The 24,485-nt window shown below is 34.1% G+C and overlaps 1 protein-coding gene across 2 annotated transcripts; it reads right to left on the bottom strand.

The window, feature by feature from the left end:
• Positions 1–1,113: 1,113 nt before the first annotated feature.
• LOC100374523 (uncharacterized) lies at positions 1,114–23,093 on the bottom strand. 2 transcript variants are annotated; one of them, XM_085497963.1, is made up of 2 exons: positions 22,371–23,093; positions 1,114–5,338 (listed from the first exon to the last, which is right to left on the bottom strand). In XM_085497963.1, the coding sequence occupies exons 1-2, from the start codon at positions 22,689–22,691 to the stop codon at positions 2,414–2,416; spliced, it is 3,246 nt and encodes a 1,081-aa protein (XP_085354089.1). In that variant the 5' UTR covers positions 22,692–23,093; the 3' UTR covers positions 1,114–2,413. The 2 variants fall into 2 exon arrangements, with proteins under 2 accessions (XP_085354089.1, XP_085354090.1); XM_085497964.1 differs by lacking the exon at positions 22,371–23,093 and adding an exon at positions 5,524–5,574.
• Positions 23,094–24,485: the final 1,392 nt, after the last annotated feature.

Raw genomic sequence — 24,485 nt, 5'->3', positions numbered from 1 at the left:
GTATATTCGCTGGATTTTATTTTCACTGAATCATTCCTTCATTGAAAATAGCGAAAATAAAGTATTTCAACAGTACAAATTATTGACCCCCCTCGACTAATCTCCAATCTAAACACAAACAGATTATATATCAAAATGCAACCAGTCCTGCCAATTCACAAAGCATCCTAAATTTGGTGATCATTTTGAATTATAAAAACAAAACAAATCGAGACCAATTAGCTGGTAATTTAGCAATTTAAAACAGAATCTAAAAATAATAGTGATGGAGAAGCATAAAATTAGTGTAATATTTCCATTTTTCATTTGCTATTTAGAGAATTGTAAATATTGATTTGAACATAGACGCACCAACTGCTACATTCAAAATATTCATAGACTATTTCCTAAACATTACTTTTAAAATTTTTCTGCATAATGACTATTTGAAAATACTGCTTTATTTTCAGAGACAAATTTGGTGATTCTGTGAAAAACACAAGTCTTTGTGGTTTAGAAAATGTTATCTGGGTTAAAAATTAAGATTATTATGTGACCTGTTTGATGAAATGCAGTCATCACAAACCCAAAAACAATTTAGTGAACATTTTTAGCAACAAAAATAAAATGGCTGACATTATCAAAAGTTAAAATACTGACAAATTGTACATGTCATTAATATTTCAAGGCTAATTACTAGGTTTTCAATCACAAATTGGACAGTGAAATTTCACACGTTCACATGATTCAATTTAGTAGATTTCATCTATCCAAATTAAAAATTCTAGTAAATGCATTTACATTATAAATGACAAAAGCTACATTTTTCAAAATATATCTTCCCAGATTCCCTCGCTAGTTTAAAAGCCTCGCATGTAGTTAAAATTCAACGTAGGGTAAGAGCAGTACGCACAGGGTCACACCGTACATATATTAAACCACACAGAATATATCAAAAGCAAACACGGTTTACATCGAGATCGACGATAAATTCACGATCCAATGAAATCATCTGTTAGCCAGACGACACAAATATGTTCTCTTCAAAAATGCTTAATATCTGTTTATTTTAATTTTATTGCAATTCAAGAGTAATATTCGTATTCGATGACACAAAAATACAAAGCACACATGTCCATTCTATATATTTTATTTATAGGTAAAAAAAATATACAATATTTTCAGTTATAGATTAAGAGGCTTACTTTCGATAAAATTTGGTGTTGATTGGTTGCATGCGGTTGACAATATATCAGTCACCCAACAGTCATAGGATATAAATATTTCCCGGCATGAAATAGTATAATCGACCAAATTCTGAATTTTACAGATTTATTTAAGCGGAGTATGAGCAATAAATTCCCTAGACACTCAATAGATCAAGATGCTCTTGCATCACAGGGTTTAGAGTTGCTATGAGGTAATCTTAAGGACTGATGACATCACAGACACATTGCATCATGGGACAAAATCTTTCATAAATTAGATAAATTATTTCAAGTATATGTTCCAAATCAACTCAAGGTTGCAAGTTCTTTTTATGCCGGATGTTACAAACTTCAAAAATGACATTTAGCTTAATTAAAAAAAGCATTGAAAAAAAAATATATATAAATTTTTGCAATTAAAAAATATGATTGAATCATTCTTAAAAAAGTTTTAATTAAATATAAAATGTCCTCTACGTGGCTTCTCTTTCAGGTGATTTCAATACATTGATTACATCTGCAAACTTTGCCATCACTAGCTATGAATAGAATTAATCCATTGTTATTTCTGCCATAATTTCCTGTAATTTGTGATTACACAACATACATGTATGCTCAGTCCCTCAGATTGACCCAATTATCCCTACACAAAATGGACACTGCCAAGTAATACCAACTGATGATTGGTCACTTGCATAGTTGCTTGAAAGTAAATCTGTACTATCAGGGAGAATTATTTTTTTGTATGATTCGAAAAAAAAAAATGTTGTCGATTGAAAAATCCTTGGTTTCCTGGCTCCCAAAAATAACAATAGCAACTTTTAAAAAGTTCATTATGGATTATTAAAAATTAAAAATATGAAGTAATATATGTTCTTTTTATGAGACATGGCAACATAGCAAATGGTTTTATAAACCACATTTCTAAATAAAATCACAAAAATAAATAAACAAACAGCTACAGTTTTCAAAATTAAAATTCAGTTTTTGGTCCTCTCTGATACAAAAAAATAATATATAAAAATGAAAAAAGTTTCAATAAAACGAAAGAAATAGAAATAATATTTACATATGCGAATCTATCCAATTTGCATAAAATTGCAAACTGATAATATCAAAGTGTATATACATTGGGGTTTCTGCTAAAAGTACAATAAGTTCATACAATGAAGCAAGTTTGCTTTGATACCATACAAAATTTAGGGGTGGAAGGTATCAATACTGTTTCAAACGGGAAGCTTATTAAGAATCTCGTCCCAGTCCGAGTTATTTAGAGAGTCCAGGATATCGGAATCACTTCCCAATGCTGAGTTTACTAGGAGATCATCACCAAGGGGAAAATCTGTGGTTTGAATTGCACTATTGTTTGCATTGCTATATACTGGATTAGCACTAGTATTCGATATATTATGTTGAGTCACAGTTGGCATAGCAACCCGGCTTTGTGTACCTCTCTGGTTTAATTGTCCCTGTAATGCATAGTTCATCTGGTTCGGTTGACTTGCCATGCTTTGACCTAAATTTGACTGTGATTTATATTGTTGTTTTTGTTGTTGTTGGGCACTGAGAGTGTTCTCATGGAAACTCTGTGGATTGTTTACTCTGGAATTACTATAGTTACTATTTGGGGGCAATGTGATGTTGTTTGATCTCTGTGACTGGGTTTGGCTCGAAGGAAAATTACTGCCAGGCCTGGGTGGCGTACCTCTGTTCCATTCACCACCTGAGCGGTTAATTGGTGCTTGTGACGGCGGTTGTTGTTGCTGCTGTTGCTGCTGTTGTTGTTGTTGTTGCTGCTGCTGCTTTGCATAGGCATTTCCACTCATTGCTAAAGCAACGTTTAATGCTCTTTCTCGCTGAAGAGCATCGCCATTGTAACCAGAAGGTCCTAAAGGATCATTTGGTCCCCCACTGATAATGTTTGTGTTCTGACCTGGACCTGGATTAACCAACCCGGGGGTTTGTCGCATCATATTCCGCTGCGCTTGAAGTTGTTGTTGCTGTTGAACTTGTTGCAATTGTTGAGCTTGCATCTGTTGTTGCTGCTGTGCTTGCAACTGCTGTTGCTGTGCCTGTAACTGCTGCTGCCTCGCCTGCAGCTGTTGCTGCTGCTTCTGCTGCTGCTGCACCATAGCTCTTGCGGGTAAGCGAGGATAGCCCGCCATGGCTGGGTTTGATCCTGCTACGTTCAGCTGCTGGTTTGCACCAGCTATCATTTGTGATTGGGTGCCAGCAGCCACCTGACTAGGGTTCAAAGGTGAGTGAGTTCTAGCTTGAGTTGTGTTTGTAGCATGTTGAATAGTGTGACCAGGTATGGGGTGTTGGCCGTAAGGCACCTGGCCAACAGCTTGTGTATTGTTCATTGAATAATGCTTATTGCCCCCTATCTGTCGAATATTTGGGTTCAAAGTTCGTGGGATACCTGGAGCATTTCCAGGAAATCTAGGCTGTTGTCCACCAGCTTGAGTAGGTGGAGGCACCCCTGGTCTGGTATATTCAGGTGGTGGCCTTGTAATATATCTCTGATACTGTTCATGTTCTTGTCGTAATCTCTCTTGCTCCTGTAACAGTCTTTGTTCTTGAAGTTTTTGTTCTTGTTGCAGCCGATGATTTTCTCGTTGCCTCAACATAACTTGTTGTCGAATATACTCTTGTTGCCGTTGGCGTTTCAGTTGTTGTTCTTCTTCTGTAGTATGGTGAGGCAAAGCCACATACTGAGTTCTAGGTGGCTGTTGCTGCTGTTGTTGTTGTTGTTGTTGTTGTTGCTGCAATTGTTGCTCTTGCAAATGTTGTTGCAGCCTACTTTGTTGTTGCTGTTGTTGTTGTTGTTGCAGTAACTGTTGTTGATTCGGAGGAAAACCCTGTGGATACTGTCGCGCAGCATCAATTTCCTGTTTGAATCCACTGAGCATGCTCCTGTTTGCCTGCATTCCTCTGAGAGCTGCAATACTATTCTGCGAGGCACCTTCATGCCTATCTGGTAAATGCGAAAGTGGTTTTGTGTTGTTTAAACTGAACTGATCAGTCCCACTATTATTCAAAATTGGTTTACGGTCCTGCATTTGCTGCTGTCGCATTTTCAAATCTTGTTGCTGTTGCAGCTGTTGTTGTTGTTGTTGTTGCTGCTGCTGCTGCTGCTGCTGTTGTTGTTGTTGTTGTTGTTGTTGTTGCTGTAATGACAGCTGATTTTGTTGCATAAACAATGGCATTTCAGACTTTATAGTGTTAGCAGAAGCCATTGGATTGTATGGGAATTTCATATTTCCTTGCGGCTGCTGCCTAAGATGCTGCTGTTGAGCCGCCATGAGCTGCAGTTGAGAAGCTCGACTCATATTACCATTATCCTGTAATTGGAAATCCATACTGGAGGCAGGTGGGGTTAAATTCCCAGCAAAAGTGTTGATTGGCATGCCTGCATTGGGTGCAGTGGGCCGATATGCATTGGAGTGAGCAGGAGTTTGGGGTTCCTGCTTCATCACTCCTTCACCTTGTTGTTCACTTGAAGGTGACTTATCCGGTTGAAGATCTTTAAGATCGCTTAATTGTTTTTTCAAGCCTTCTTCCTCATGTTTTAGATCCTCTTCCAATTTAGCCAGACTGTCCGGATCTTTGGCTAACTCATCCAGGATTGCCTGGAAATCATTATCATTCAAGTTTATTTCGCCGCCAAGCAGCGTATCTAGATCTAATTCGTTTCCTTTCCCATCTTTCTGTTTCCCTGCACAAGAGTTAAGAAACGGTTCCTGTTTGCATTCAACTAGTTGAGTATTTTCCGAGCTCTGATACGGTGATGGAACTTGTTGATGGTCTGTTGGGCATTGTCCGTTATGATGGGAATTAGAAAGCATATTGTTCATACTCGATTCAGTCGGCATTCCTAAACTGCCTTCTTCTTGTTGATTGGGATGAGTTTTAATCGTTGTTTGTACAGTAACATCCACGTTTGTTTGTATAGTCTGTTCATTAGTCTGCTGCACAATAGATAAAGACAAACTTGGCTGATTGACCAGTCCGTGACCTGGTTGCTGTGGACACGACCTCTTTGGTGATGAGACACAGTCATAACCATTCCGAAGAGGTACGTTATCTCCATTCGCTAACTTATCCTTCGGTGAACTACCACTTTCTAATTTCCTTTTCAAAATCTTTTGCTGCAAAAAATAATAAAAACAATAAATTAGTAAACAAATATATAAAAAACATTTCTGTGGAATATAAAGTATCATAAGTTGATACAATAGACACTATACACAGACTCAAAAACAGATAATTCTAAACAGAACCAAAGACCTAAACTAAAGGTCTTTGACAGAACAGAAGTAAACAGGAAACCTACAGTCATGCTTCAATAAAACACAAACTGCTTTGCAAACTATGATGGCATCTCTACAGCAGACATAGTCATACTGACTGGAAGGATGTACAACTATACTGCCTATATGTCTGTACATGCTTGGACAACTATGATGTCACTTCCTGTTTCTTAGCACATACCTCAGCATGAAAGGAATATGTACATTTGTTTTCAAAAGTGCGTGAATTATTCTATTCAGCAGCTATTCACGCCATTTCCTTTCATTAATTGGGGGACTAAACCCCGTAAATGGATTTTCAAATTGGAGATGAGTCCCTGTTTTAAATCAGACTGCTACTCTAATTTAATACTTTCTCTCACTACTTCCTGTGCAGAACAATTCAACCTTGTTTCTCAACACAAATAACCACAAATACTCAAGATAGAATCGTGTGATAGGATTTATTAAGGACACTCAATACATGACGAAATATCAACTTTTAATTCCTGGAATAAAAAAATGAGGAATTTTTTAATTTTCGATAATTATAAAATATTTTAAACTATTAATTAATACATTTTTAGCAAGAATATACAAATACATACAATGTATGTATGATATAAATAATTGCTTCATACTTGTGTAATAAATCCTCCGCAGCAATAAATTGAATTATAAATAAAGTTCACTGACATAATTAATAAATGTGACTGGGAATACAAAAGCATAAAATAATTCATTATGTTAGAGAAAAATTTTATATTAAGGTGAACAAATGTCGTCAACATTTCAAAGTTGAACAGAAAAAAAATATCCACCCTTCTTGGCATTTACCAGTAAATGTAAAAAGTCAAATTAAATTGTACTAATCTGAATAACCTCTGCTGTAAAATGTGATAAAATATCAATTTTGCAAACCAAAGATAACATTTTAGGTATATATTAATGTGAAACTATAGCTCAGCAAAATTTGCTTCGGCATGTAAACTCTGCAGTTATTTGTAAATAGTGTGGCAACTTCACCCAAAGTCATTTGAGTGTCAGGCAGAGTTCATGAAATCACCCCTATATAAGTGGGTGAGTGTTGGTGGTTGCTTGGGACCAGCTTAACACTACACTACCTGAAGCCATAAAAGACTGGACAGTATGCCATCGGTTGCTAGGGACCAAATCGATTGCTAAGGGACAAACTCAAATTTGATGGATTCTACTTTAGCAGTAGAGTGATAAAGTGACTGTCAATCTAGTGAGATCAATCAAAGCACCGTTACTAATGACTATTGTCAGGAGTTTTTATATTCACAATATAATTTTCACTTCCAAGTTGACCATGTCTGAATATTCCAAATTACTTTAAAAACATCAATATGTTGACAACAGCGCACTATACAATTCATCAGTTTGAATCAGATTAATGATTGTAGATTGCGTTTCAATTCTCTTGGCATTTATTCTCACTATTACCTCTAGTGCGGTGAAAAAAAATCAGAGAAAACCTCTTCATATTTATAATGTATACCTACAAATTTCATCCACCTTTTATAGACAAAAGTATTACCGACAATCGTCAATCAAATTCTTGAAATACTGTCAAATACTTTATTTTGTATGGAATTTATTTTCACTGGTCTTTGACGAGTTGAAAATTCGTTGGAATTTATTTTTTTACTGAATCATTCTTTCAGCACAAATAGGGAAAATTAATTTCAAGCGAAAATAAAGTATTTTACAGTACTAGTTGTTCAATTAATATTTATAAATTGTTTTTAATTTAAATATTCGTACAATAATAGTGGACTTTTGACTTCAAAATAATTTATATTTCAGTTGTATTTGCAACCAAAGTTATTGACAGTCTTATCTTTTGAGAACTTGACATTTTCCATTTTTAATTAAAATTTTAATTGTTCTCAGTTCTGCAAATCTAAATCTTTTGAAAGTTTATTCAGGTATACCACATATATACATTGTCATAACATCACGCTAAAATGTGATAAAAAAAAATGAGAACGAAATTTTGTGATTTTCAAGACAAAAAAAAATCCCAGCGGTTTGAAATTTGATATTCTTTTTTTCACTGAAAATTAATTGCCATACGGGAAAGATGCAACATCATCCTTCAATACTTTTAATTCGTCTAGATTCTATTAAAAAAGAAATATGATCAGTGAAATATTACTAATATGCTTGCCAGTCCAGTAACTCTTTTTTAAACATTAAACATAAATCAAAATAGATTTTTCAATTTAGATTTAATTTCTGAATTGTGATCTACTTCTGACAAGCATTGTCAGATTGTTTCTGACTACATTGCGAATATCGGTAGTAACTTAACCTCAAGGGTCTTGTATTATATTAAAATTACATGGCGATTGTGTTTGAGCAAAAAAAATATAATATTAGCACAAAATAAAAATTTACTTTCAAAAAAAAGCTCACATATTTTCCTTTGCAAAAGTCTTAAAAATATAATTCACAGTTGTGAGATATGAAATTCCATATCGTACCATAACCGTTGTCACGGAGAATCTTTAATATAATAATCGGTTAGTTATTTAAATGCCCCGTGAGTGGCCTCCGTCATTATCAGTACACAATTAAACACATCTAACCTACAGTCTCGCCACACAAGCAGCTTCTAACAATTCATAATGCTGTGATACGCTAACTTCAACATTAAAGATTGTGTTTCTTTTATCAGTCGCTTGCGCACTCAATGCAAATGATGAAAACGAGATTACGTTATTTACCGTAACACTGGAGCCAATCCGAAAGGTGCAAATTGCGTATTAGTCAACTAGAATTTTAAATGCATATTATTTTCAGGTTATGTAGCACCAAATCCCTTGACTGTAGAAACCAGCTTCAATAATGTAAATGCAAATAGCCCCCACCCTAGCATGTACATTTACAGTCAAAAGTGTTTTTTTTTAATCACTCAATGATAAAATTTTATTTTTCGTCCTTTTGATGAAAAGACTTAAGTGTCTGGCAAAGATTAATTATGTCAACAGTCTGATACGACTTCCTGACCCATACCTGTCTGTTTTATTTAACTTATCATTTACATCCCATGAGTGATTATCAGTCGCTATATCTGATTGGTTCATACAACAGACAACAAACAAATTCAATCACTATTATCCAATCAATTAAGTTGTACTATACAGTCATATAATGTCTTTTCAAAGCAGTAATTCTGTCACTCACTTGAGGGAGAGAACAGGGTTTGTCACTCATTGGGTCGGATGGGGTGGGGGCGGGTTCAGGGGTGGTGGTGAGAGGTGTATGTGAAATGAAGGTTATTCTCAGGTATTGACCTATTCACTTGTTTGGGAAATAATTTACAAAAAAAAAAAAGGTAAGGTTTAATTAAATCCCCCTCCCCTTTTTTAAACAAAAATAAATTTACCCAGAATATCCATGTCAAATGAATTCATTCGTATGTCGGCAAAATTTAAGTAGTAGGAAAACAACAAAAGGAGAAAATCTTGTCGAGGAACAACCGCTATTTATTCCCTTGCCCCGTCGCCAACAATGAAAACAATGAACATATCTCTGTTGACATTACTTGGCACTCTTTCAAACTATATTGACGAACTCAAACAAAGCCGACAGACAAGCACCCAACTGGGGAGGCTGTGCTGTTACTTTGAAAGCGGTCGTGATTACCTCCTGCTACCCTGGGAATGTATGACAGCACCAGCTTTTCGACTCTTTTATTTCACCACTGTTTAACTTTCTGAAAAGTCAAAACTGACTTATAAAAAGACAGCAGTGATAGCACCTCATATTTCCATGCACATACCACCAAACATACAGTTAAATTAAAATTATTAGAAGTTTATTAGCTGTAACTTAAGCAGTTAAACAAAATTACATGTTGACTTAAGGAAGGTTTTTTTAAGTTAATCTAACATTTTTTTTTACCGAAAAAAAACAACACAAATTTTCAGAAGTACAAAGAATCAGCATTGGGATCAAGGCTTCAAAAAAGAAAATTTTTCCAGAGAAATAATTGCAACTACTATGTATATATGGATGGACTGGTTGGTGTGTATTTCATAACTTGTATTGGGTTGCAGCGCAGAGACAACATGGCAATTGTTGGCGGATTTTAAGTAGAAAAATGCATCTTAGTAAGCTGTGTGTGTCGTTACAAAAAACATACCAGCCATGGAGCATTTTTCATTTTAGGTGACAATTTGGAATGTTCCACAATTGTTCTCAGTTGGCAATAAAAACATTTGATAAAGAAACTAACCACGGTATTTCTTTTTGTTGATTTAACTTTTAGTCAGAGGCATACACAGTATACTGTTTCCTTTAGGTGTGTATGTATTTAATGAAGTGGGTTTCAGGGGCCTTGATCGTTTTTATTTTATTTCATTACAGCCCCCCCCCCCTCAGAAAAGGCTTATCATAACATGCGTTCAACAAACTATTTTAATATAAATTAAAATTAAAAATAGACTTTAATTTTTAGGCAGATTATTGTTAAACTTTAAATGCCATGAACTTTGTTTTTTGATCTATGTAAAGAATTATGTTTGTGAGACTAAATGAATATGCATAAATTTCAGGACACACAAAAATCAAGTAAACAGTAACAAGTCAGCTGCAAGGTTTATTTTCGTATTGACAGTACTGTGAAATACTTTATTTTAGCTGGAATTAATTTTCCCCTGAAAAATTTTTTTAGGTGTGACGTATGAAAATTATTTTCACTGATTTTTGTTGAGTTGAATGTAAAATACAAGAAAAAAAGTATATTTGCTGAATTCTATTTACACTGAAACATCCATTCAGCAAAAATAAAATATTTTACAGTATTTAATTTCTAGGGATCTCCTTTTCGATCAGTATTAGCCCAAAAAAAACAACAACTTATGTTGCCCTCGAGTCGGAAAATTTAACAATTGGGTCGGTCAGTCGGATTTTTTATTCTTTTTTAAACTCGTGAAAACTAAGGGTATCCTAAATAGCCGAGGTATGTGGGGAAAAAAACGCGACCCAATATTTCATATTTTTCAGTCAGTCGCAACAACAATGTTTTTTTTTGGCCTTATATTAATGTCCTTTAAAATCACATTTAAAAATTGTTGAGTACTGTAGAATAGTTTATTTTCGCTTGGAATTTATTTTCGCTATTTTCGCTGAAAGGATGATTCCGTGAAAATAAAATCCAGCGAATATACTTTTTTTCCTACATTTCACATTAAACTCATCAAAAATCAGTGAAAATAAATTCCATACAAAACGCCCAAAATGCCTTTTCAGTGAAAATTAATTCCAACGAAAATAAAGTATTCCACAGTATATATACCACAACATTTCTGTCTTTTTGACAAACAAGTTTATTTATAACTGCAAGTAATATATGAAATGATGTATTCTTTTAAATAGAAAAAAATTACCTTATCTTATTTAGGAGTAGATTCACAGGATAGTCATTGAGTATAGCAACAAACAATGTATTATTTAATGCAATGTATAGATTATATGTGTAATGATATAAGGAACATGTATTGAACACGACATGGTGCAGCAACCACTGTCCTTTGAGTGATGCAAATAGAAGCAATCTATCTACCAATAAAAATCATGTTTATTGATTCTAAAAATAGCCAAACATTTTTTTGATGGAGATTCAAACCAGAATGACATTTAAAAAGATTATTTTTTTGATAAAGGCAGTACAAGAAAAGAATAGAGCATCTCCAGTTCAAAATAAGAACCAACATTATTAAAAATAAACTGAAACAATTTGTTTGCTTTTATAAACAGCTAAGAGCAATAATAATGGGTTGGGTAAATAGATTAGTGAGTGGGAGGGCTGTTATGAAATGCACATGCATACTGTGCTTGTTTTGTCAGGTAGTCAGACTTACAAATGCTTCATATTCACAAACTGCTCACACCTTGTCAAATTCAATAATGTAGTAGAGTCAGTCCAAGACATCAACAAGAACTGATTAATTTCATCTTAAGAACGCGAGTGAAATTCAGATCGTCAAACAGGATTATTAGATTACCATGGATACTACTGTATTTGCATCTATTCAACCACAGTTTCCATCAACAATAAATAAGTACCACCCAGCGGTATTACAGAGTACATGTACATTCATATTCCAACGTTAAGTGTGACCCTAATTATCGTTATTCAGGATTTTTAAATGCCTTTGCACTTTCCCATTGAGAAGACAATCCCTGAAAACTGTAGAACCCTCATGATTATAAGTGCTGGACGTTCGAGCTTTTTTTCCAGCTGCTTTCATTAAAGTACCTGGGAAACACATGTTACACAGATGTCCAAAAACAATTATTCGTAAATGAATACAATTATATATCTAAGAACAGAATAAATAAATATGCAAATTTTTACCGCCACAGTGGTTTAAATTTCTGTGGAGAACACTGATACGTGTGACCGAAATAATAATTATTGAATTTGCTTTTTAAGGCAATGCTTAGATTGTAACCTTTCCTCTGCAAACACGAGAAAATATGTAAGGTTGTGATAGCATGGTTGCCATTTTGAAAAGTGAAACTTGAGTCTATCTATGCATTCAATGACCTGATACGTGAATGCATGTTTTTCATTGGTCAATCATTTGACCCTGTGTCATATTTGGGGCGTAATATCTCAAGCTTATTGTGTAAAATTAGATTTCTAATCGGATCTAATGAACATTTAACATAATTGTTTGAGATGAAGATTACTTGCTTTCAGAGCACAAACTTTATTCTCAAAATTAGATTTGCATGTTTTATTTTTTCTTGTTGCTTCCAAAAACATCGTCTATTAAAACCTAGTACAGAATTTCACTACTCAAGTTCCCTGCATATTTCAGTTCAGAGTAAAGGCGAAAATTTACTAATCATTTGAAATGTTACCAAAATTTATTTTGATATGTAGTTTTTAATTTCACCTACCAACGCCGGTTAGCCATCTAAGCAGCGATCATATTTTAGTGATCTGTGTATTGGGATACCTACTCTATTTTCACATACGGTATAACGCCATCAAATAAATCAATCATTCGATAATCTTTTGCACCCCGAAAAAAAAAATTTATTCCTCATTCAATTGATTTTAAAATTTGTTGATTTCTGAACAATAAAAATAAGATTTTCATCAGTTTTCCAGTAATTCAGGGAAACAGAAACCAAAAAAACACACAAATGTGTTGGTGAGAATTTCACAGGCACTTTAAGTTGAAGAGGAATGCTCTCCACACAAGCCTACTCTCACAACAAATCACTCTAATCCTTGAATAAGCCATCAACAAATTATTATTTTTTCGCACGTTGGCTGAAGTAAATTTGTTGTGTGTAGATGAATTATTTGAGTGTTTTTTAGTCAGTGGTTAGATAATTTTAGAATGTCATAAAAATTAGAAAGTGTGAAAATAGGAAACAAAACACGGAAACAATTATGAAAAAACAATATGATCCCACAGGGCAATTTCAGGGATTCTTAAGGCTATCTTGAGTAGCAGAAAAAAAAATTATTCAAAATAACAACCGGTTCAAAACATGTTAGTCAGTTTCCTCAAAAAAAGTTTCAATGTCATCAATTACTGGTTATAAATAGCAGCTTTAACAGTAAGTATTGTTACTTATATGTTTGCACACAACTATTCCATCTACTAGAAATTAAAAATCAATATATTATGGAAATTGTTACTAATATTCAGAACTGAAGCATGACTTTAATGGTTTTATTAACACTTTTTTGGTTTAAGTTTTTTTTTTATAAAACTTCATATCTTTAAAAGGTGAAAATAAAAATATTAATTGCATGCCATTCTTAATTATGTTCAAAAAATTGCAACAAAAGACAACATACTCTGGAGTAATCAATAAGTAGAGGATAAGACAGATGTTTCAGGGCCAAGAAAAACATGTGTTGTCAAAAAGTGTATTTTGCAAGTGTTAAGCCTGAGTTCAACAAAAGTACACGTTGTTGGGAGGGTTGCTGGCAGATAAATGAACACGTTTTGAACTGCGTTTGCATGATTTAATTATCCATTGCTTTCATTGTAATACTGAAATCATCAACCAACTGTTCCCTTAGCAACAGAGGACAAAAAATTTGCATCCAAACACAATAGCATTATCATGCTAATAGACTGAATTGTTTTTCTGCAAATTACAAAAAACCCCGGGCAGCCACTCAACATGAATAATTCACCTCCTTGAAAAGAATCTTCTTAAATATCACCATTTTGTCAAAAATCTGTGAACTCGATCAGGCATTTCAAAAGTATTAACACTCTGTCTAACAGCAAGAAAGCAGCGTTACCATGTGGCTACTGCAAAGGTCTGACAAAAGCCTCTGCATTTGGTGGCTTTGGTAAATTTTAATAATACAAATGTAACACAATGGTGTACATACACCAGCTGGGCAACATGATCACCGTTTCATCCACTATCACTACAAGTCAATAATCCATGAAAATAATAATATCACATTCAACTATAATAATCGCTACATTGACTCTCATAATTCTGATGAGCTTATGATTTGGAACGATTAGCTCGCTAACCAGTCAAACACTTGTACATGCAGTGACTATCATACGGTACTTCAGAATAAATTTAATTATATGTTTGGGGTTATTGATTCCAGTTTCTCATGTTCCACTTAAAATGAATTTAAGGTTTCTATGTGTGGTTTGGCATCACATACAAATGTCCTGTTCTGTTGTGTGGTTTGCACCACGATATAAATTCTATTATTCTATTATTATTATTCTTTCTGTATAAATAAAGCATCTGTTTACAATGTTTTTATTTTTAGGTCCAGTCATCGATAAACATTTCCCAAAATAGAATATTTTATTAAATAAATGTAACCCATGCAGAGCAATGTACATATCTACATCACGACTTACGCTAAAGTGAAGGCATTATTTTGAAAAAATTTAACTGTTGTCAAAAACTTGTGTTTTTCGCAATAATTAAAGGTACTCATAATATATTGAAAAGTAATTTATTTTCACTTAGAATTCGTTTTCACTATTTTCGTTAAATCAAAATTAAGTGAATATACCATTTTTCCTATATTTTACACTAAATTCATCAACAATCAGTGAAAATAAACTCTATACAAAACAGAAAAAATATCTTTTCAGCGAAAATTTATTTCCGCTAAAATAAAGTATTTTACAGTAATTAGCATAATCACGTATCCATTTCCAATTTCCAGAATGTTCAGAAAAGGTTATCCATATTGAAGTAAATTAGAATATTCATCAAAGCAACAGTGACAAGTACTGTATGAAATCGTCAATCACTTGCATATAGTATTAATGCCAAGCCAGTGTAATAAACTAGCGCAGATGACAGCACACTGAGATCAGGCAACAAAATTGAACTGCAATCATTTGGGACATCCCATTATGAGATACAGGGGTTGAAGGTGTCCAGTGAGTTTCTTCCAATTAGCAGTTAATGGAGAAAAAATATTAAAATTGATGACAGGTTTTCAAGTGATTTATAGCAAATTAAAATTAAACCAGGTAGGACATACCATTTATGGAAGGGGTGTTTCAAAAATAACAATATGAGGATATGCAATAGAAAAGTAGTAGATTTGTTAGGAATGTTGTGTTATGATACAAACTTGATGAAAGTATGTCCTGAAATACACGTACATGTAGAAAAACAATGTGGCAATTTTAGATCATTAATGTTTTAAAATTATAAAAAAACAAAACAATAAAATATAACAAATACTTTCAGTTATATGTAAATTAAAATGCTCCAATTTTACCATGGACTAATTTACATGAATTTTACATTTCAGAAAAAATACAATTTTAAAATTTTACCAGTGAACATTTCTAATTGCATCCTAAAAACGATGACTTTTTCATGGAAATGTCATCTCTTAATTAAGTCACTAAATTGTGATGGTATTTAGCAGGGAAAATTAAAGCTTGCTCTAATACACACATGTACCAACGATGAAATGAATTGAGTTGTGAAAACAGAATTCTGTAAATATAAGAAGACTTTATAATGTATTGATTTGAGCACATCTAAAGTAGATTCTTGTACATTTACATTCATTACAAGCAAATATAACACACACACGCTTGTCCTACATTTTCTAATAAAACTAGCATTCCTTTCTAGGTTTCTTTTCAAGATGCCAATTGCTTTCAGCAAAGCAAAATGGATTTTAGGGTGCTTTGGTACTTTAATATAGGATGGACCTTTCAAAAGTGGTGGACGGGGGTGAAGATTTGGGGGTTCACATTTACTAATTTTTTTTTTTTGCAACACCACTTGGAAGTAAATTGTGGTCAGGTTTGTTTGAAAGAAACTTTTTTTTTTCTCCCCTTCTTGATTTAGATTATGTAGGTGTGATGCTACTGTAGCAGTGATTTTTTCTTTTAAGTAAAGGAATTTGCAGATACAAATATACAACCATTACTGAAAAATATATATTGTTTATGACTGTGACTCGCCGTTTTTAGGATCTTAATGAAATGTTTACTGCTAGTGCTACAAACGTCATTGTGACTTTCTATTTTAAAGATTCAAAATAAAATAAAATTTTCAAAGATTTAGTTAACAGTATATTATTGGAATGATATACCATAGTCGTGAGTTGGTTAACCATTTTAAATAGTACAGTACAATGACTGCAATAAAGTTCTGTGATCACCAGAAAAAAAAAATGTGCACATCTACTGGTTTGGGATATTAAAATTCAGCAGGTAATGTAAAAGAAAATAACAAATAATTTGGCTGCATCACAAAAACTGACACAAGCTCAAATGGTTATTTCAACACTATTTGATAAACTACTGTAAAACGAGTCTTTTTAAGCCATGACATGTTATTTTAGTTAATCTAGCTAATCCATAATTTCGCTAATTCAAGATGATGATTATTTAAAATAAAGTACATTCTCACAATTAGAGAGTTGATACTTTAGCTTAATTAGGATTCTTTTAATTCGTGCATTGAGTCAAATTCGTTAAAATTGTATCTAGCTATTTTAATGTGTTTTACAGTATGAATTCACATCACAGAGAACACATGTTTTATTTTCATCCACACCAGGATTTCAAAGGGTGAGAGAAGTTCTTTTTTGCAAGCAAAATACATGGAAACAAATTAAGCAACATTTCATTAACAAAACATTATGATGTAAACTATTTTGCTGGTAGTCAGATGTATTGTATTGTTAACAGACTTAGGAATGTTATACTATCACCCAGACATCATAGTATTCATTTACTTAAACACCTTACAAAATGTGGAGCACTGTAACCCTGCCCCCCCCCCTTCCCCAAAGAAGTATCAGATGCATTGTTTTGTATGGTATATCGCAATAAGATTGGAAACAAATGTCATTGCCATTTAAAAAGATTAAATTTTCCGTCCCAACTCAAAACAAATATATAAAAATAAAAATTATTTATTATTATTACACATGAAAATAAAAAAAAAAAGGAATGCAGAGATACAGTAGGCTTAAAAAGCGTGTTGAGTAATACTTGGCCCTCTGTGGTTGGTAACGTAATGAACATTATTATTAACTCTGTAATTATGTTTCAACAATCAGCTGAAGTCATAATTTGTGAAATGTTCTATCAATAAAAAAAAAATAAGAATTTTGATGTTGTTACAATTTGATTAGCTAAAGTAGATTTAATATTTTTTCTCACAAAAAATTCCTGAAAATTTGTTAACAGTCAGCTGTTTACAGTTACTTGTGTATGCCACAAATCACATGCCGAAAGCTACATAGTCACTGGATTATCCTGATTTCCCTCACCAGCAAATGTGTGAAGTATAAATCTAATCAATTGATTTTTGCCATAATTTTCAAAACAGTTCAATATTAGTTTGTTTCCCATTTGATGTGCTCAGCAAAAATGATGGGAGCTTTGTTCCTTTGTTTAAAATAAATACCGAAACTTGTCACAAAATTAGATGTGGAAATGCCCAGTATGTAGGAAAAACAAAATTTTTCATTGTTATACAGACTTGATTTATTTTTTATGAGATCACTCAGGGCAGGACCATTATATTTTTAGAGGTAGCTATGACTGATGTTGGGTAGGCAAGAATTTTTTTTAGGAAAAAGTCTTATCCTTTTTTATTTCTTGCAGATTATTATTTTCTAGCATTGCTGCTTCTCGTTCAGGCTACCCCTTCTGTACCCACCTCAATCATTCACCTCTAATTGATATTACAAAAGTCTGTTTTATGAGAAAGCAAAGTAAATGCAATGTCTTTGTTTTAACATTCACACAGAAAAAACACAAGCAAATGACTCCCAATAAAATCTCTGAGAACGGGTGAATGGTAGAGCAGCAAAAACGAAAAAAGAAAACATTCGCAGGAGAACTATTTTACCAGACATGAAGTAACTGACAGTTGAGGTTAAACAAACATGAACAATACACAAAAGAACAGAAATTGTTATTGAATATAATATGAAATCTTTTCAATATTATTCAAATCTATAGACCAGCTATGCTGTGAATTTAAAATAAAAATTAAATTGTATCGACAAACATTAGATTATTTTGACTAAATAGTTCCTCCAAAATGAACAAGGACTGGATTTTGAACAAAAATTTAAGAATAATGTGATGTGAATAAATGGAATTAATAATCACATGTGTGTATGTACAAAAATCAAGACTACAAACTTATGTTTATTGGTGTGTACATATGTGTTGTCTACATGTGCACCATGTTGTATAATTAGTAAATTCCAAGAAACTCCAAATTCTACTTCCCAAACCTATTACAGTAGAAAGAAATCTGCATTTCAAGCTAAGCTATCTCAAAAACCAAATTAATTTGCATAATCCATGAACCTCGCATGCAATAGTCTAAATACTTGTTAAGTGCAAGCTAAATGTGCATATATAATTAGCCAATTAGCATATTCTATGAACCTCGTGCAATAATGTGAATGCTTGTTAAGTGTAAGCTAAATGTGCATATATAATTAGTCAATTAGCATATTCCTTGAACCTGAGTGCAAATAAGTAAGTGATACCGGACAAAATATTGTAAAATTTTATTTTGCACAGGACAGGACAGTACTGCAAATTTTAAAATGCCATAAACAAGATTTTGCAGTTCATTTGCACACATATATTTATCTGTGACACTTTAGGGACCTGAGCGCGTAATAAGCAAAGAAAGTCGGAAACACAGTGATACAATAATCAAATAAAGAATGCAAAAAATCCTCATTTAGCATACTCTGGTCTATGTTATGTTTATTTAAAGCATACAAAGAATGAAGTACCGGTTCATATCAAGAGTCATGGATCACGCTAACTGGCGTCTGCTTCGCGGACTCATAATAACAATGACGGGACTCGCATATTGGGACAAATTGCGGTCTTTACTATGATAAAAGGAAAGATAGTGCAATTCTTGTAGTTCTCATATACTGATATGGTTGACGTTTAGTATGTAAAGTTACGTCAAGTATACACAATCACCACTTAAAGCCAACGTGCATGTAATTACGGCAATCAATTACCGGGCAACAACCATGCATCTTATTTTTTATTAAAGACAAGGTTTCCAAACATTAGTTCATCTTTTAAGACTATTCAATCTCTTTAAAGCACATGCACTTATATGTAAATGTGCTGTTAATACAGTTGACATAACAGATGACAAGTGTTAGGTTGTTAATTCCAAAAGAACCAAAACAATTTTGTCTACCAATTATAACAGACACGTAATCTCAAAACCAATTCACCAAAAAATTATATCACTGGTCCTGAGACTGTGCCATGCATTTTTGTCTTGTTTTTTTTTTTTTTTTACTTACTGTTTTTTCTTTCAGTTTCACAGTACTTTGGCAGAAATAAAATAAAGTGTTAACAGATGCCTGTGCTGACCAGAAACAAATCATTAATTATGTCTGACCTCACAACAATAATTTTTATGGTCATGTGACCTCTCAAATCAATGAGAATGAAACATCCAGAGTCATGAACATTTCAAAAACCAATATCCTTGTAAAAATAACATTTCAAGTTGAAAAGTTATAGATAATGGCCTTTAAAGTGTCAATTTTTAACTTATATTTCCTCAATTAGTTTTCATCATATAATTGCCAATTACCTCTGACACACATCAAGTACTCCAATCTAATAGCACAGGAACCATACTGAGAAAACAGCGACAACCAGTCTTTGAATTTATTCAAGGAGTGTTTCCATGACAACTTATTTAAAGTCTGAACAGAACAATTATAATAACTGCGCACATATTTTTAAGTAACAATAAAATGTTCATTTCATTCATGATCTCAAATTTTTTGCAGCATATCCCCCATTATAAATTAAGAATGGGGATATTTGGTCTGTGGTAATTAAATTATTGAACAATTGGGCAATAATTGCATTTAATTTTTCACAACTATGTGAGTTGAAGTGAAACAATAAATCTGGGTCTGTCCCACAAGGTGTTACTCAACTTACTTTGAATAAGGGAGTCATTTTATGAATCCAATGGATGTCCATTCTTTAATTTAAAATTTTCCAACTACATTGAATGTGGTTGGTTACCAGCTAAAAAAACCTGCCCCATCAGAGGCCACCGCTTGTGCACGGGTGACCTCTGACACCAAGTCACCCACATCAAATTTTTTGTATTTTTTAAAAGACATATAGTCCTTATGTCAAGAGTCAATTTGCTTGAGAGGTTGTCATGACAACCATTAATTGACCGTAACTGTCTCCCCAAACTGACCTTAAAAATAAATGACCCGTGGAAAAAGAGTCAGAGTTAATAATGAACTTTTTTTTGATTCAGAACTCAAATTACACATTAATGGTAGTTGTTACATTTCATTTTAGCATTCCTTGTGATGAATAATTCAGCAGAGAAATAGGTACTCTCAGGCCTTGTATGTGTACATTAATTGTCGCAGTCACTTTATGAATGCTCAGCAAGCTATAAAAAAATTCGAAAGCGTCCGTGTCTTAACAGCAATATATGAACCAGTACGCTGATTATTACATTAAAAAATGGCATCAGTTTTTTTCACCGTTCATCTATTATATTAGAGGAGCTTCATCTAAGGCAGTGCATGTCTCCGATGGTTGCCCGCAGGGGCTATAAAAAGTGTCCATTTGCATTCTCGACCAACTTGTGGCATGTAGACATTTGAATGGCCCCCCCTAGGCTTGGAACTTCACAAAGCCGGCCAGGATCAATAGTGCTTGACATGGCTGTCCTACCAAGGAACTGACACTTGTGTTTTTAAAAAGAATACTAAAGGTATATAATTGCAAAGTTTACATAGACTAGTTCCCAGGTATGTAAATATATTTGTTGTATAACGTTACGAGTTTTTACATTTTACAATTTTTCAATATGAAAAACATCTTTTGATGTGAACAGATAATTATAAAAAACCTGCTTTTAATTAATATTTTAATTTTAAATAATTAATTTTACTCTAGAGAGCATACTTTTGAAAAAAAAAACTATAGTATTGAAAATATAATTTGCTATATTTTAAATGGTGGTTCAAACACTTTCTTTATAGAATAGAAGAGCTACATTTTGACCTCTCTTTGGCTAGCACCAAGGACAAAACAAAATTGGATGAATAATTCCGAAGGTTTTAGTATAACGAGTTTAGACAGGTTTATTCACTGTTCTCGGCTATCTTGCTTCAATTGCTACAGGGGATTTTTTTTTTAAACAAAATGACATTATTGACCTAAATTGGGATTTTTATAGCACAGCAGATGACTGTACCCACACCTTTTTCAGAGCGCCACACTTTTCCGATGTTTTATTAAATATAAGGGAAAAGTTATTGCAGGTCATTTTGCGAACATTTCATTACACATCCATTCTACGCTAGGTTTAATAATGTAACACTGTCAATTATTTTCAAGAGAATTTAGACAGACAGTCTGCGAACAACAGGCGACACTGGGAGGCCCTGCATCCACGGCGGAGACACGGCGAATCAAGGCATTTGGGATACACGCTAGAACACAGTTACACCGCACGGACAAACCTGGTCAAATTTCACAGTAATTTGATAGTGTTTCAAAATGTGGCGAGTGAAAATTCTTGATAATTAAAAACTCCCGTTTAAACTCTTTCATAAAGCACACGCCGAGAAAAGAGTAACACCCCCACACGTACAAAAAAACAAATTACCATAATTTGCACCGCACACTCGTCAAAAACATAAAGCGATGATGTTTTAATTTTAAAGTGTTTATCTCATTTACTCGCACCCATTATAGCACCCCTGTTGACAAAAGAACGTTATTTGGGTTTACGTTAATAACAACGTGAAGATATTTAGCAGTGAACCCACTTTAGAGAGACCGAGATAGCGAGGTCAATCCGCCGACGACGGGAAAATCCAATCATTCGGCAATATAAACAAATCGGTGATCTAATGTCAATGACACGGACCCACGACACTGGACACGATGAATACCGTCGATGTCCTGGGCGACCTGTTAAATTGTCAACTAAATTGAAACGAAACTGTCTACCCTATCAGAGACGGCTCGTGGAAATGTGCTTGGGAAACGCGAGCCGCCAGCAACACAAAGGTATCGACACACTCTAATGGCAGCCCAATCTGACTGCATAACAAGTCCAGATGACTTCCTCGACTCGGCCTCCACAACTAAGGGCCATTTCCGATCGCTCCGATCTGAAAGCGGAACACCGTTGTAACGACGTCGTGTTTAGGGAGGGGTTGCGTATATTTCCGCTAGCATTTTCGGAGTCAGTGAGAAAATATCGAAGTGTAAAGTCGAACGCTATGAAGCGCTCAGACTGACAATAAACATAAAGGAGCAACACTATAATAGGCAGCTAGCTGTGCATTATATCTTACCGTCAACAACTGATTTCGTAAATTACTATTACAGTCGCTCCCCGTTCCACTACCAGTATTGTTACTGCTGCCAGCATCACACCGAGAATTTCCCTTGTTTTGTCCAGGCTCCTGTTTTAAACTCTTCTGCTGTTTTTTGGCCCGAGCTTCGAGGACACGCCGATGCAGCAGATATGTCTCGTGTGATTCTTGCTCGAACCTGGCAGCCTGTGTACGTTCGTAGCGGGCCTGGCAAATGTTGTGGTGTCTTCGGCATAACTCGATCCGTTTTCTAAGACGATCCACGATGGCTCGCCTTTTGGGGGACACGTAATCCCCCATACTATGCTGGAATACAACTATGGTGCCTGTGTTACCGGGGTCAGCCCCGACAGGGGTTGGAACAATTGTAGAAATCGGCCGGAATTCGACGCTACGATGTGTACTGCTTGATTGTGTGTATAGTAGTGTCCCACAATCACTCCCACTCACACAATGACTTCTCAACGCTGGCTAATATGCATAAAGCAGTCGACCTGGTCACCCGTTGTCCCAAACATCCGCGTCCAATACAAGCTAATGTTGGCCATCTACGAATCGAGAACACGCTAAGAACTCTTGATTTTCGTCAAAATATTGAACAAGTAATGCAATCGTACCAATCGAGTAGCAATAATATTTTTAAAAGAGCACGTATGATAAACAGCAGTGCGATGCCGAATTCGAAGCCATTCAAGAAATCCTATACGAGACTCGACCACTATCACTGGGGGTGTTAGCTAGCTAGCAGACGAACTTTGCGTTGCTCATACACGACTTATCACGCACAACGTGAATATTATATCCGATTTTCTTTACAAAAATAAACCAAACAGTTCAAAGTCTGAATTGTAAAAAAGCTGCGTTCAGTACATAATGGCAGTATTGGCGTCTATAGAAAAGGATACTTGGCTTAATGTTTCGGGTTGACCTCCCTGGGTCCTATATATGTAAAATATGGGTTGTCTGAGCTACCCTTCCCAAAGCAATTTATGAACAATGGATCGGTCGCGTCAATTCTAAAGTAGGGTCCGTAATGTGCAGAGCTCTATACAAATGTAGCTTGGCCTAAATTGACAACATTATTTTGTCTATTTAATCTCTGCAATCAACGACAGCATTGAAACTACGTTTTTCTATTATTTTTCTTAATCACAGCATTGACGGAATTTTGTCATTTGTTGATTACCACACAAACCGCAGTCGATCGTTTAAAAGACCGGACACGTCTCCAAATCCGACCTATAATAGAAGTTCACGTTTTATTTGATATTTAACTTGTGATTGTCATATACAGTTTCTTGAAAGAGTGGTTTTCACGAAGATTCCATGGTTTGCTAATTACAACAGATATTTATATTTTTCACTTAAAACGACAGTAATGTGTCTCCCTATCTACTTCGTCTCCCATCTGTCAACCCAATCAGTATCCGTATGTGCAAACTGGTACCGACTCAATTTGTTGAGGTACTAGTATTTGATTTTCTGTCTATATTTCATCCCCTGTAAACGGTCACACTCTTCAAACACTGGTCGCGTTCTTTCACACTAAAGAGGACAATAAATGACATTGACCGGGGCACGCTTCCCACATTTGCTACGTAATGCGAAAACAAAAGAAGATCCTTGAATCATGTCGAGCGGCAAGCGCCGCGGCAGTACAAACTGGTTACATAAGAACGCGCGTGCAGAGAATTAGATCGGTGCCGATACTATAGTTACAATAACGTTTATGGTGTAATTGTCACAGTCACGATTTTACAAACATTCATGTTTTTTGTCACTGAACCTACTTTTAATTCCTATAAATTATGATTTATGTTCGTGACTTTACCGTATTTTCTTTCTAGCGGAAGTGACGAGTTGTTTAAAAATAACTATGTACAGTAATATTCTTAGAGAATAGCGCTGTTGCTTTCAACAGATTGAGGCGTCATATGATTTTTGCTTAAAGTGTAGAGTTTTTATTAATTAATTAATTAATTAATTGATTTATTTATTTATTTACTTATTTATTTATTTATTTATTTATTTATTTATTTATTTATTTATTTATTTATTTATTTATTTATTTATTTATTTATTTATTTATTTATT

This window comes from Saccoglossus kowalevskii, chromosome 4 (assembly GCF_978046115.1).
Source record: "Saccoglossus kowalevskii chromosome 4, keSacKowa6.1, whole genome shotgun sequence".
In the NCBI taxonomy this organism is placed as follows: Eukaryota; Metazoa; Hemichordata; class Enteropneusta; family Harrimaniidae; genus Saccoglossus; species Saccoglossus kowalevskii.
The sequence above is the reverse complement of the archived record's forward strand: the minus strand, read 5'-3'. Positions and strand labels throughout refer to the sequence as shown.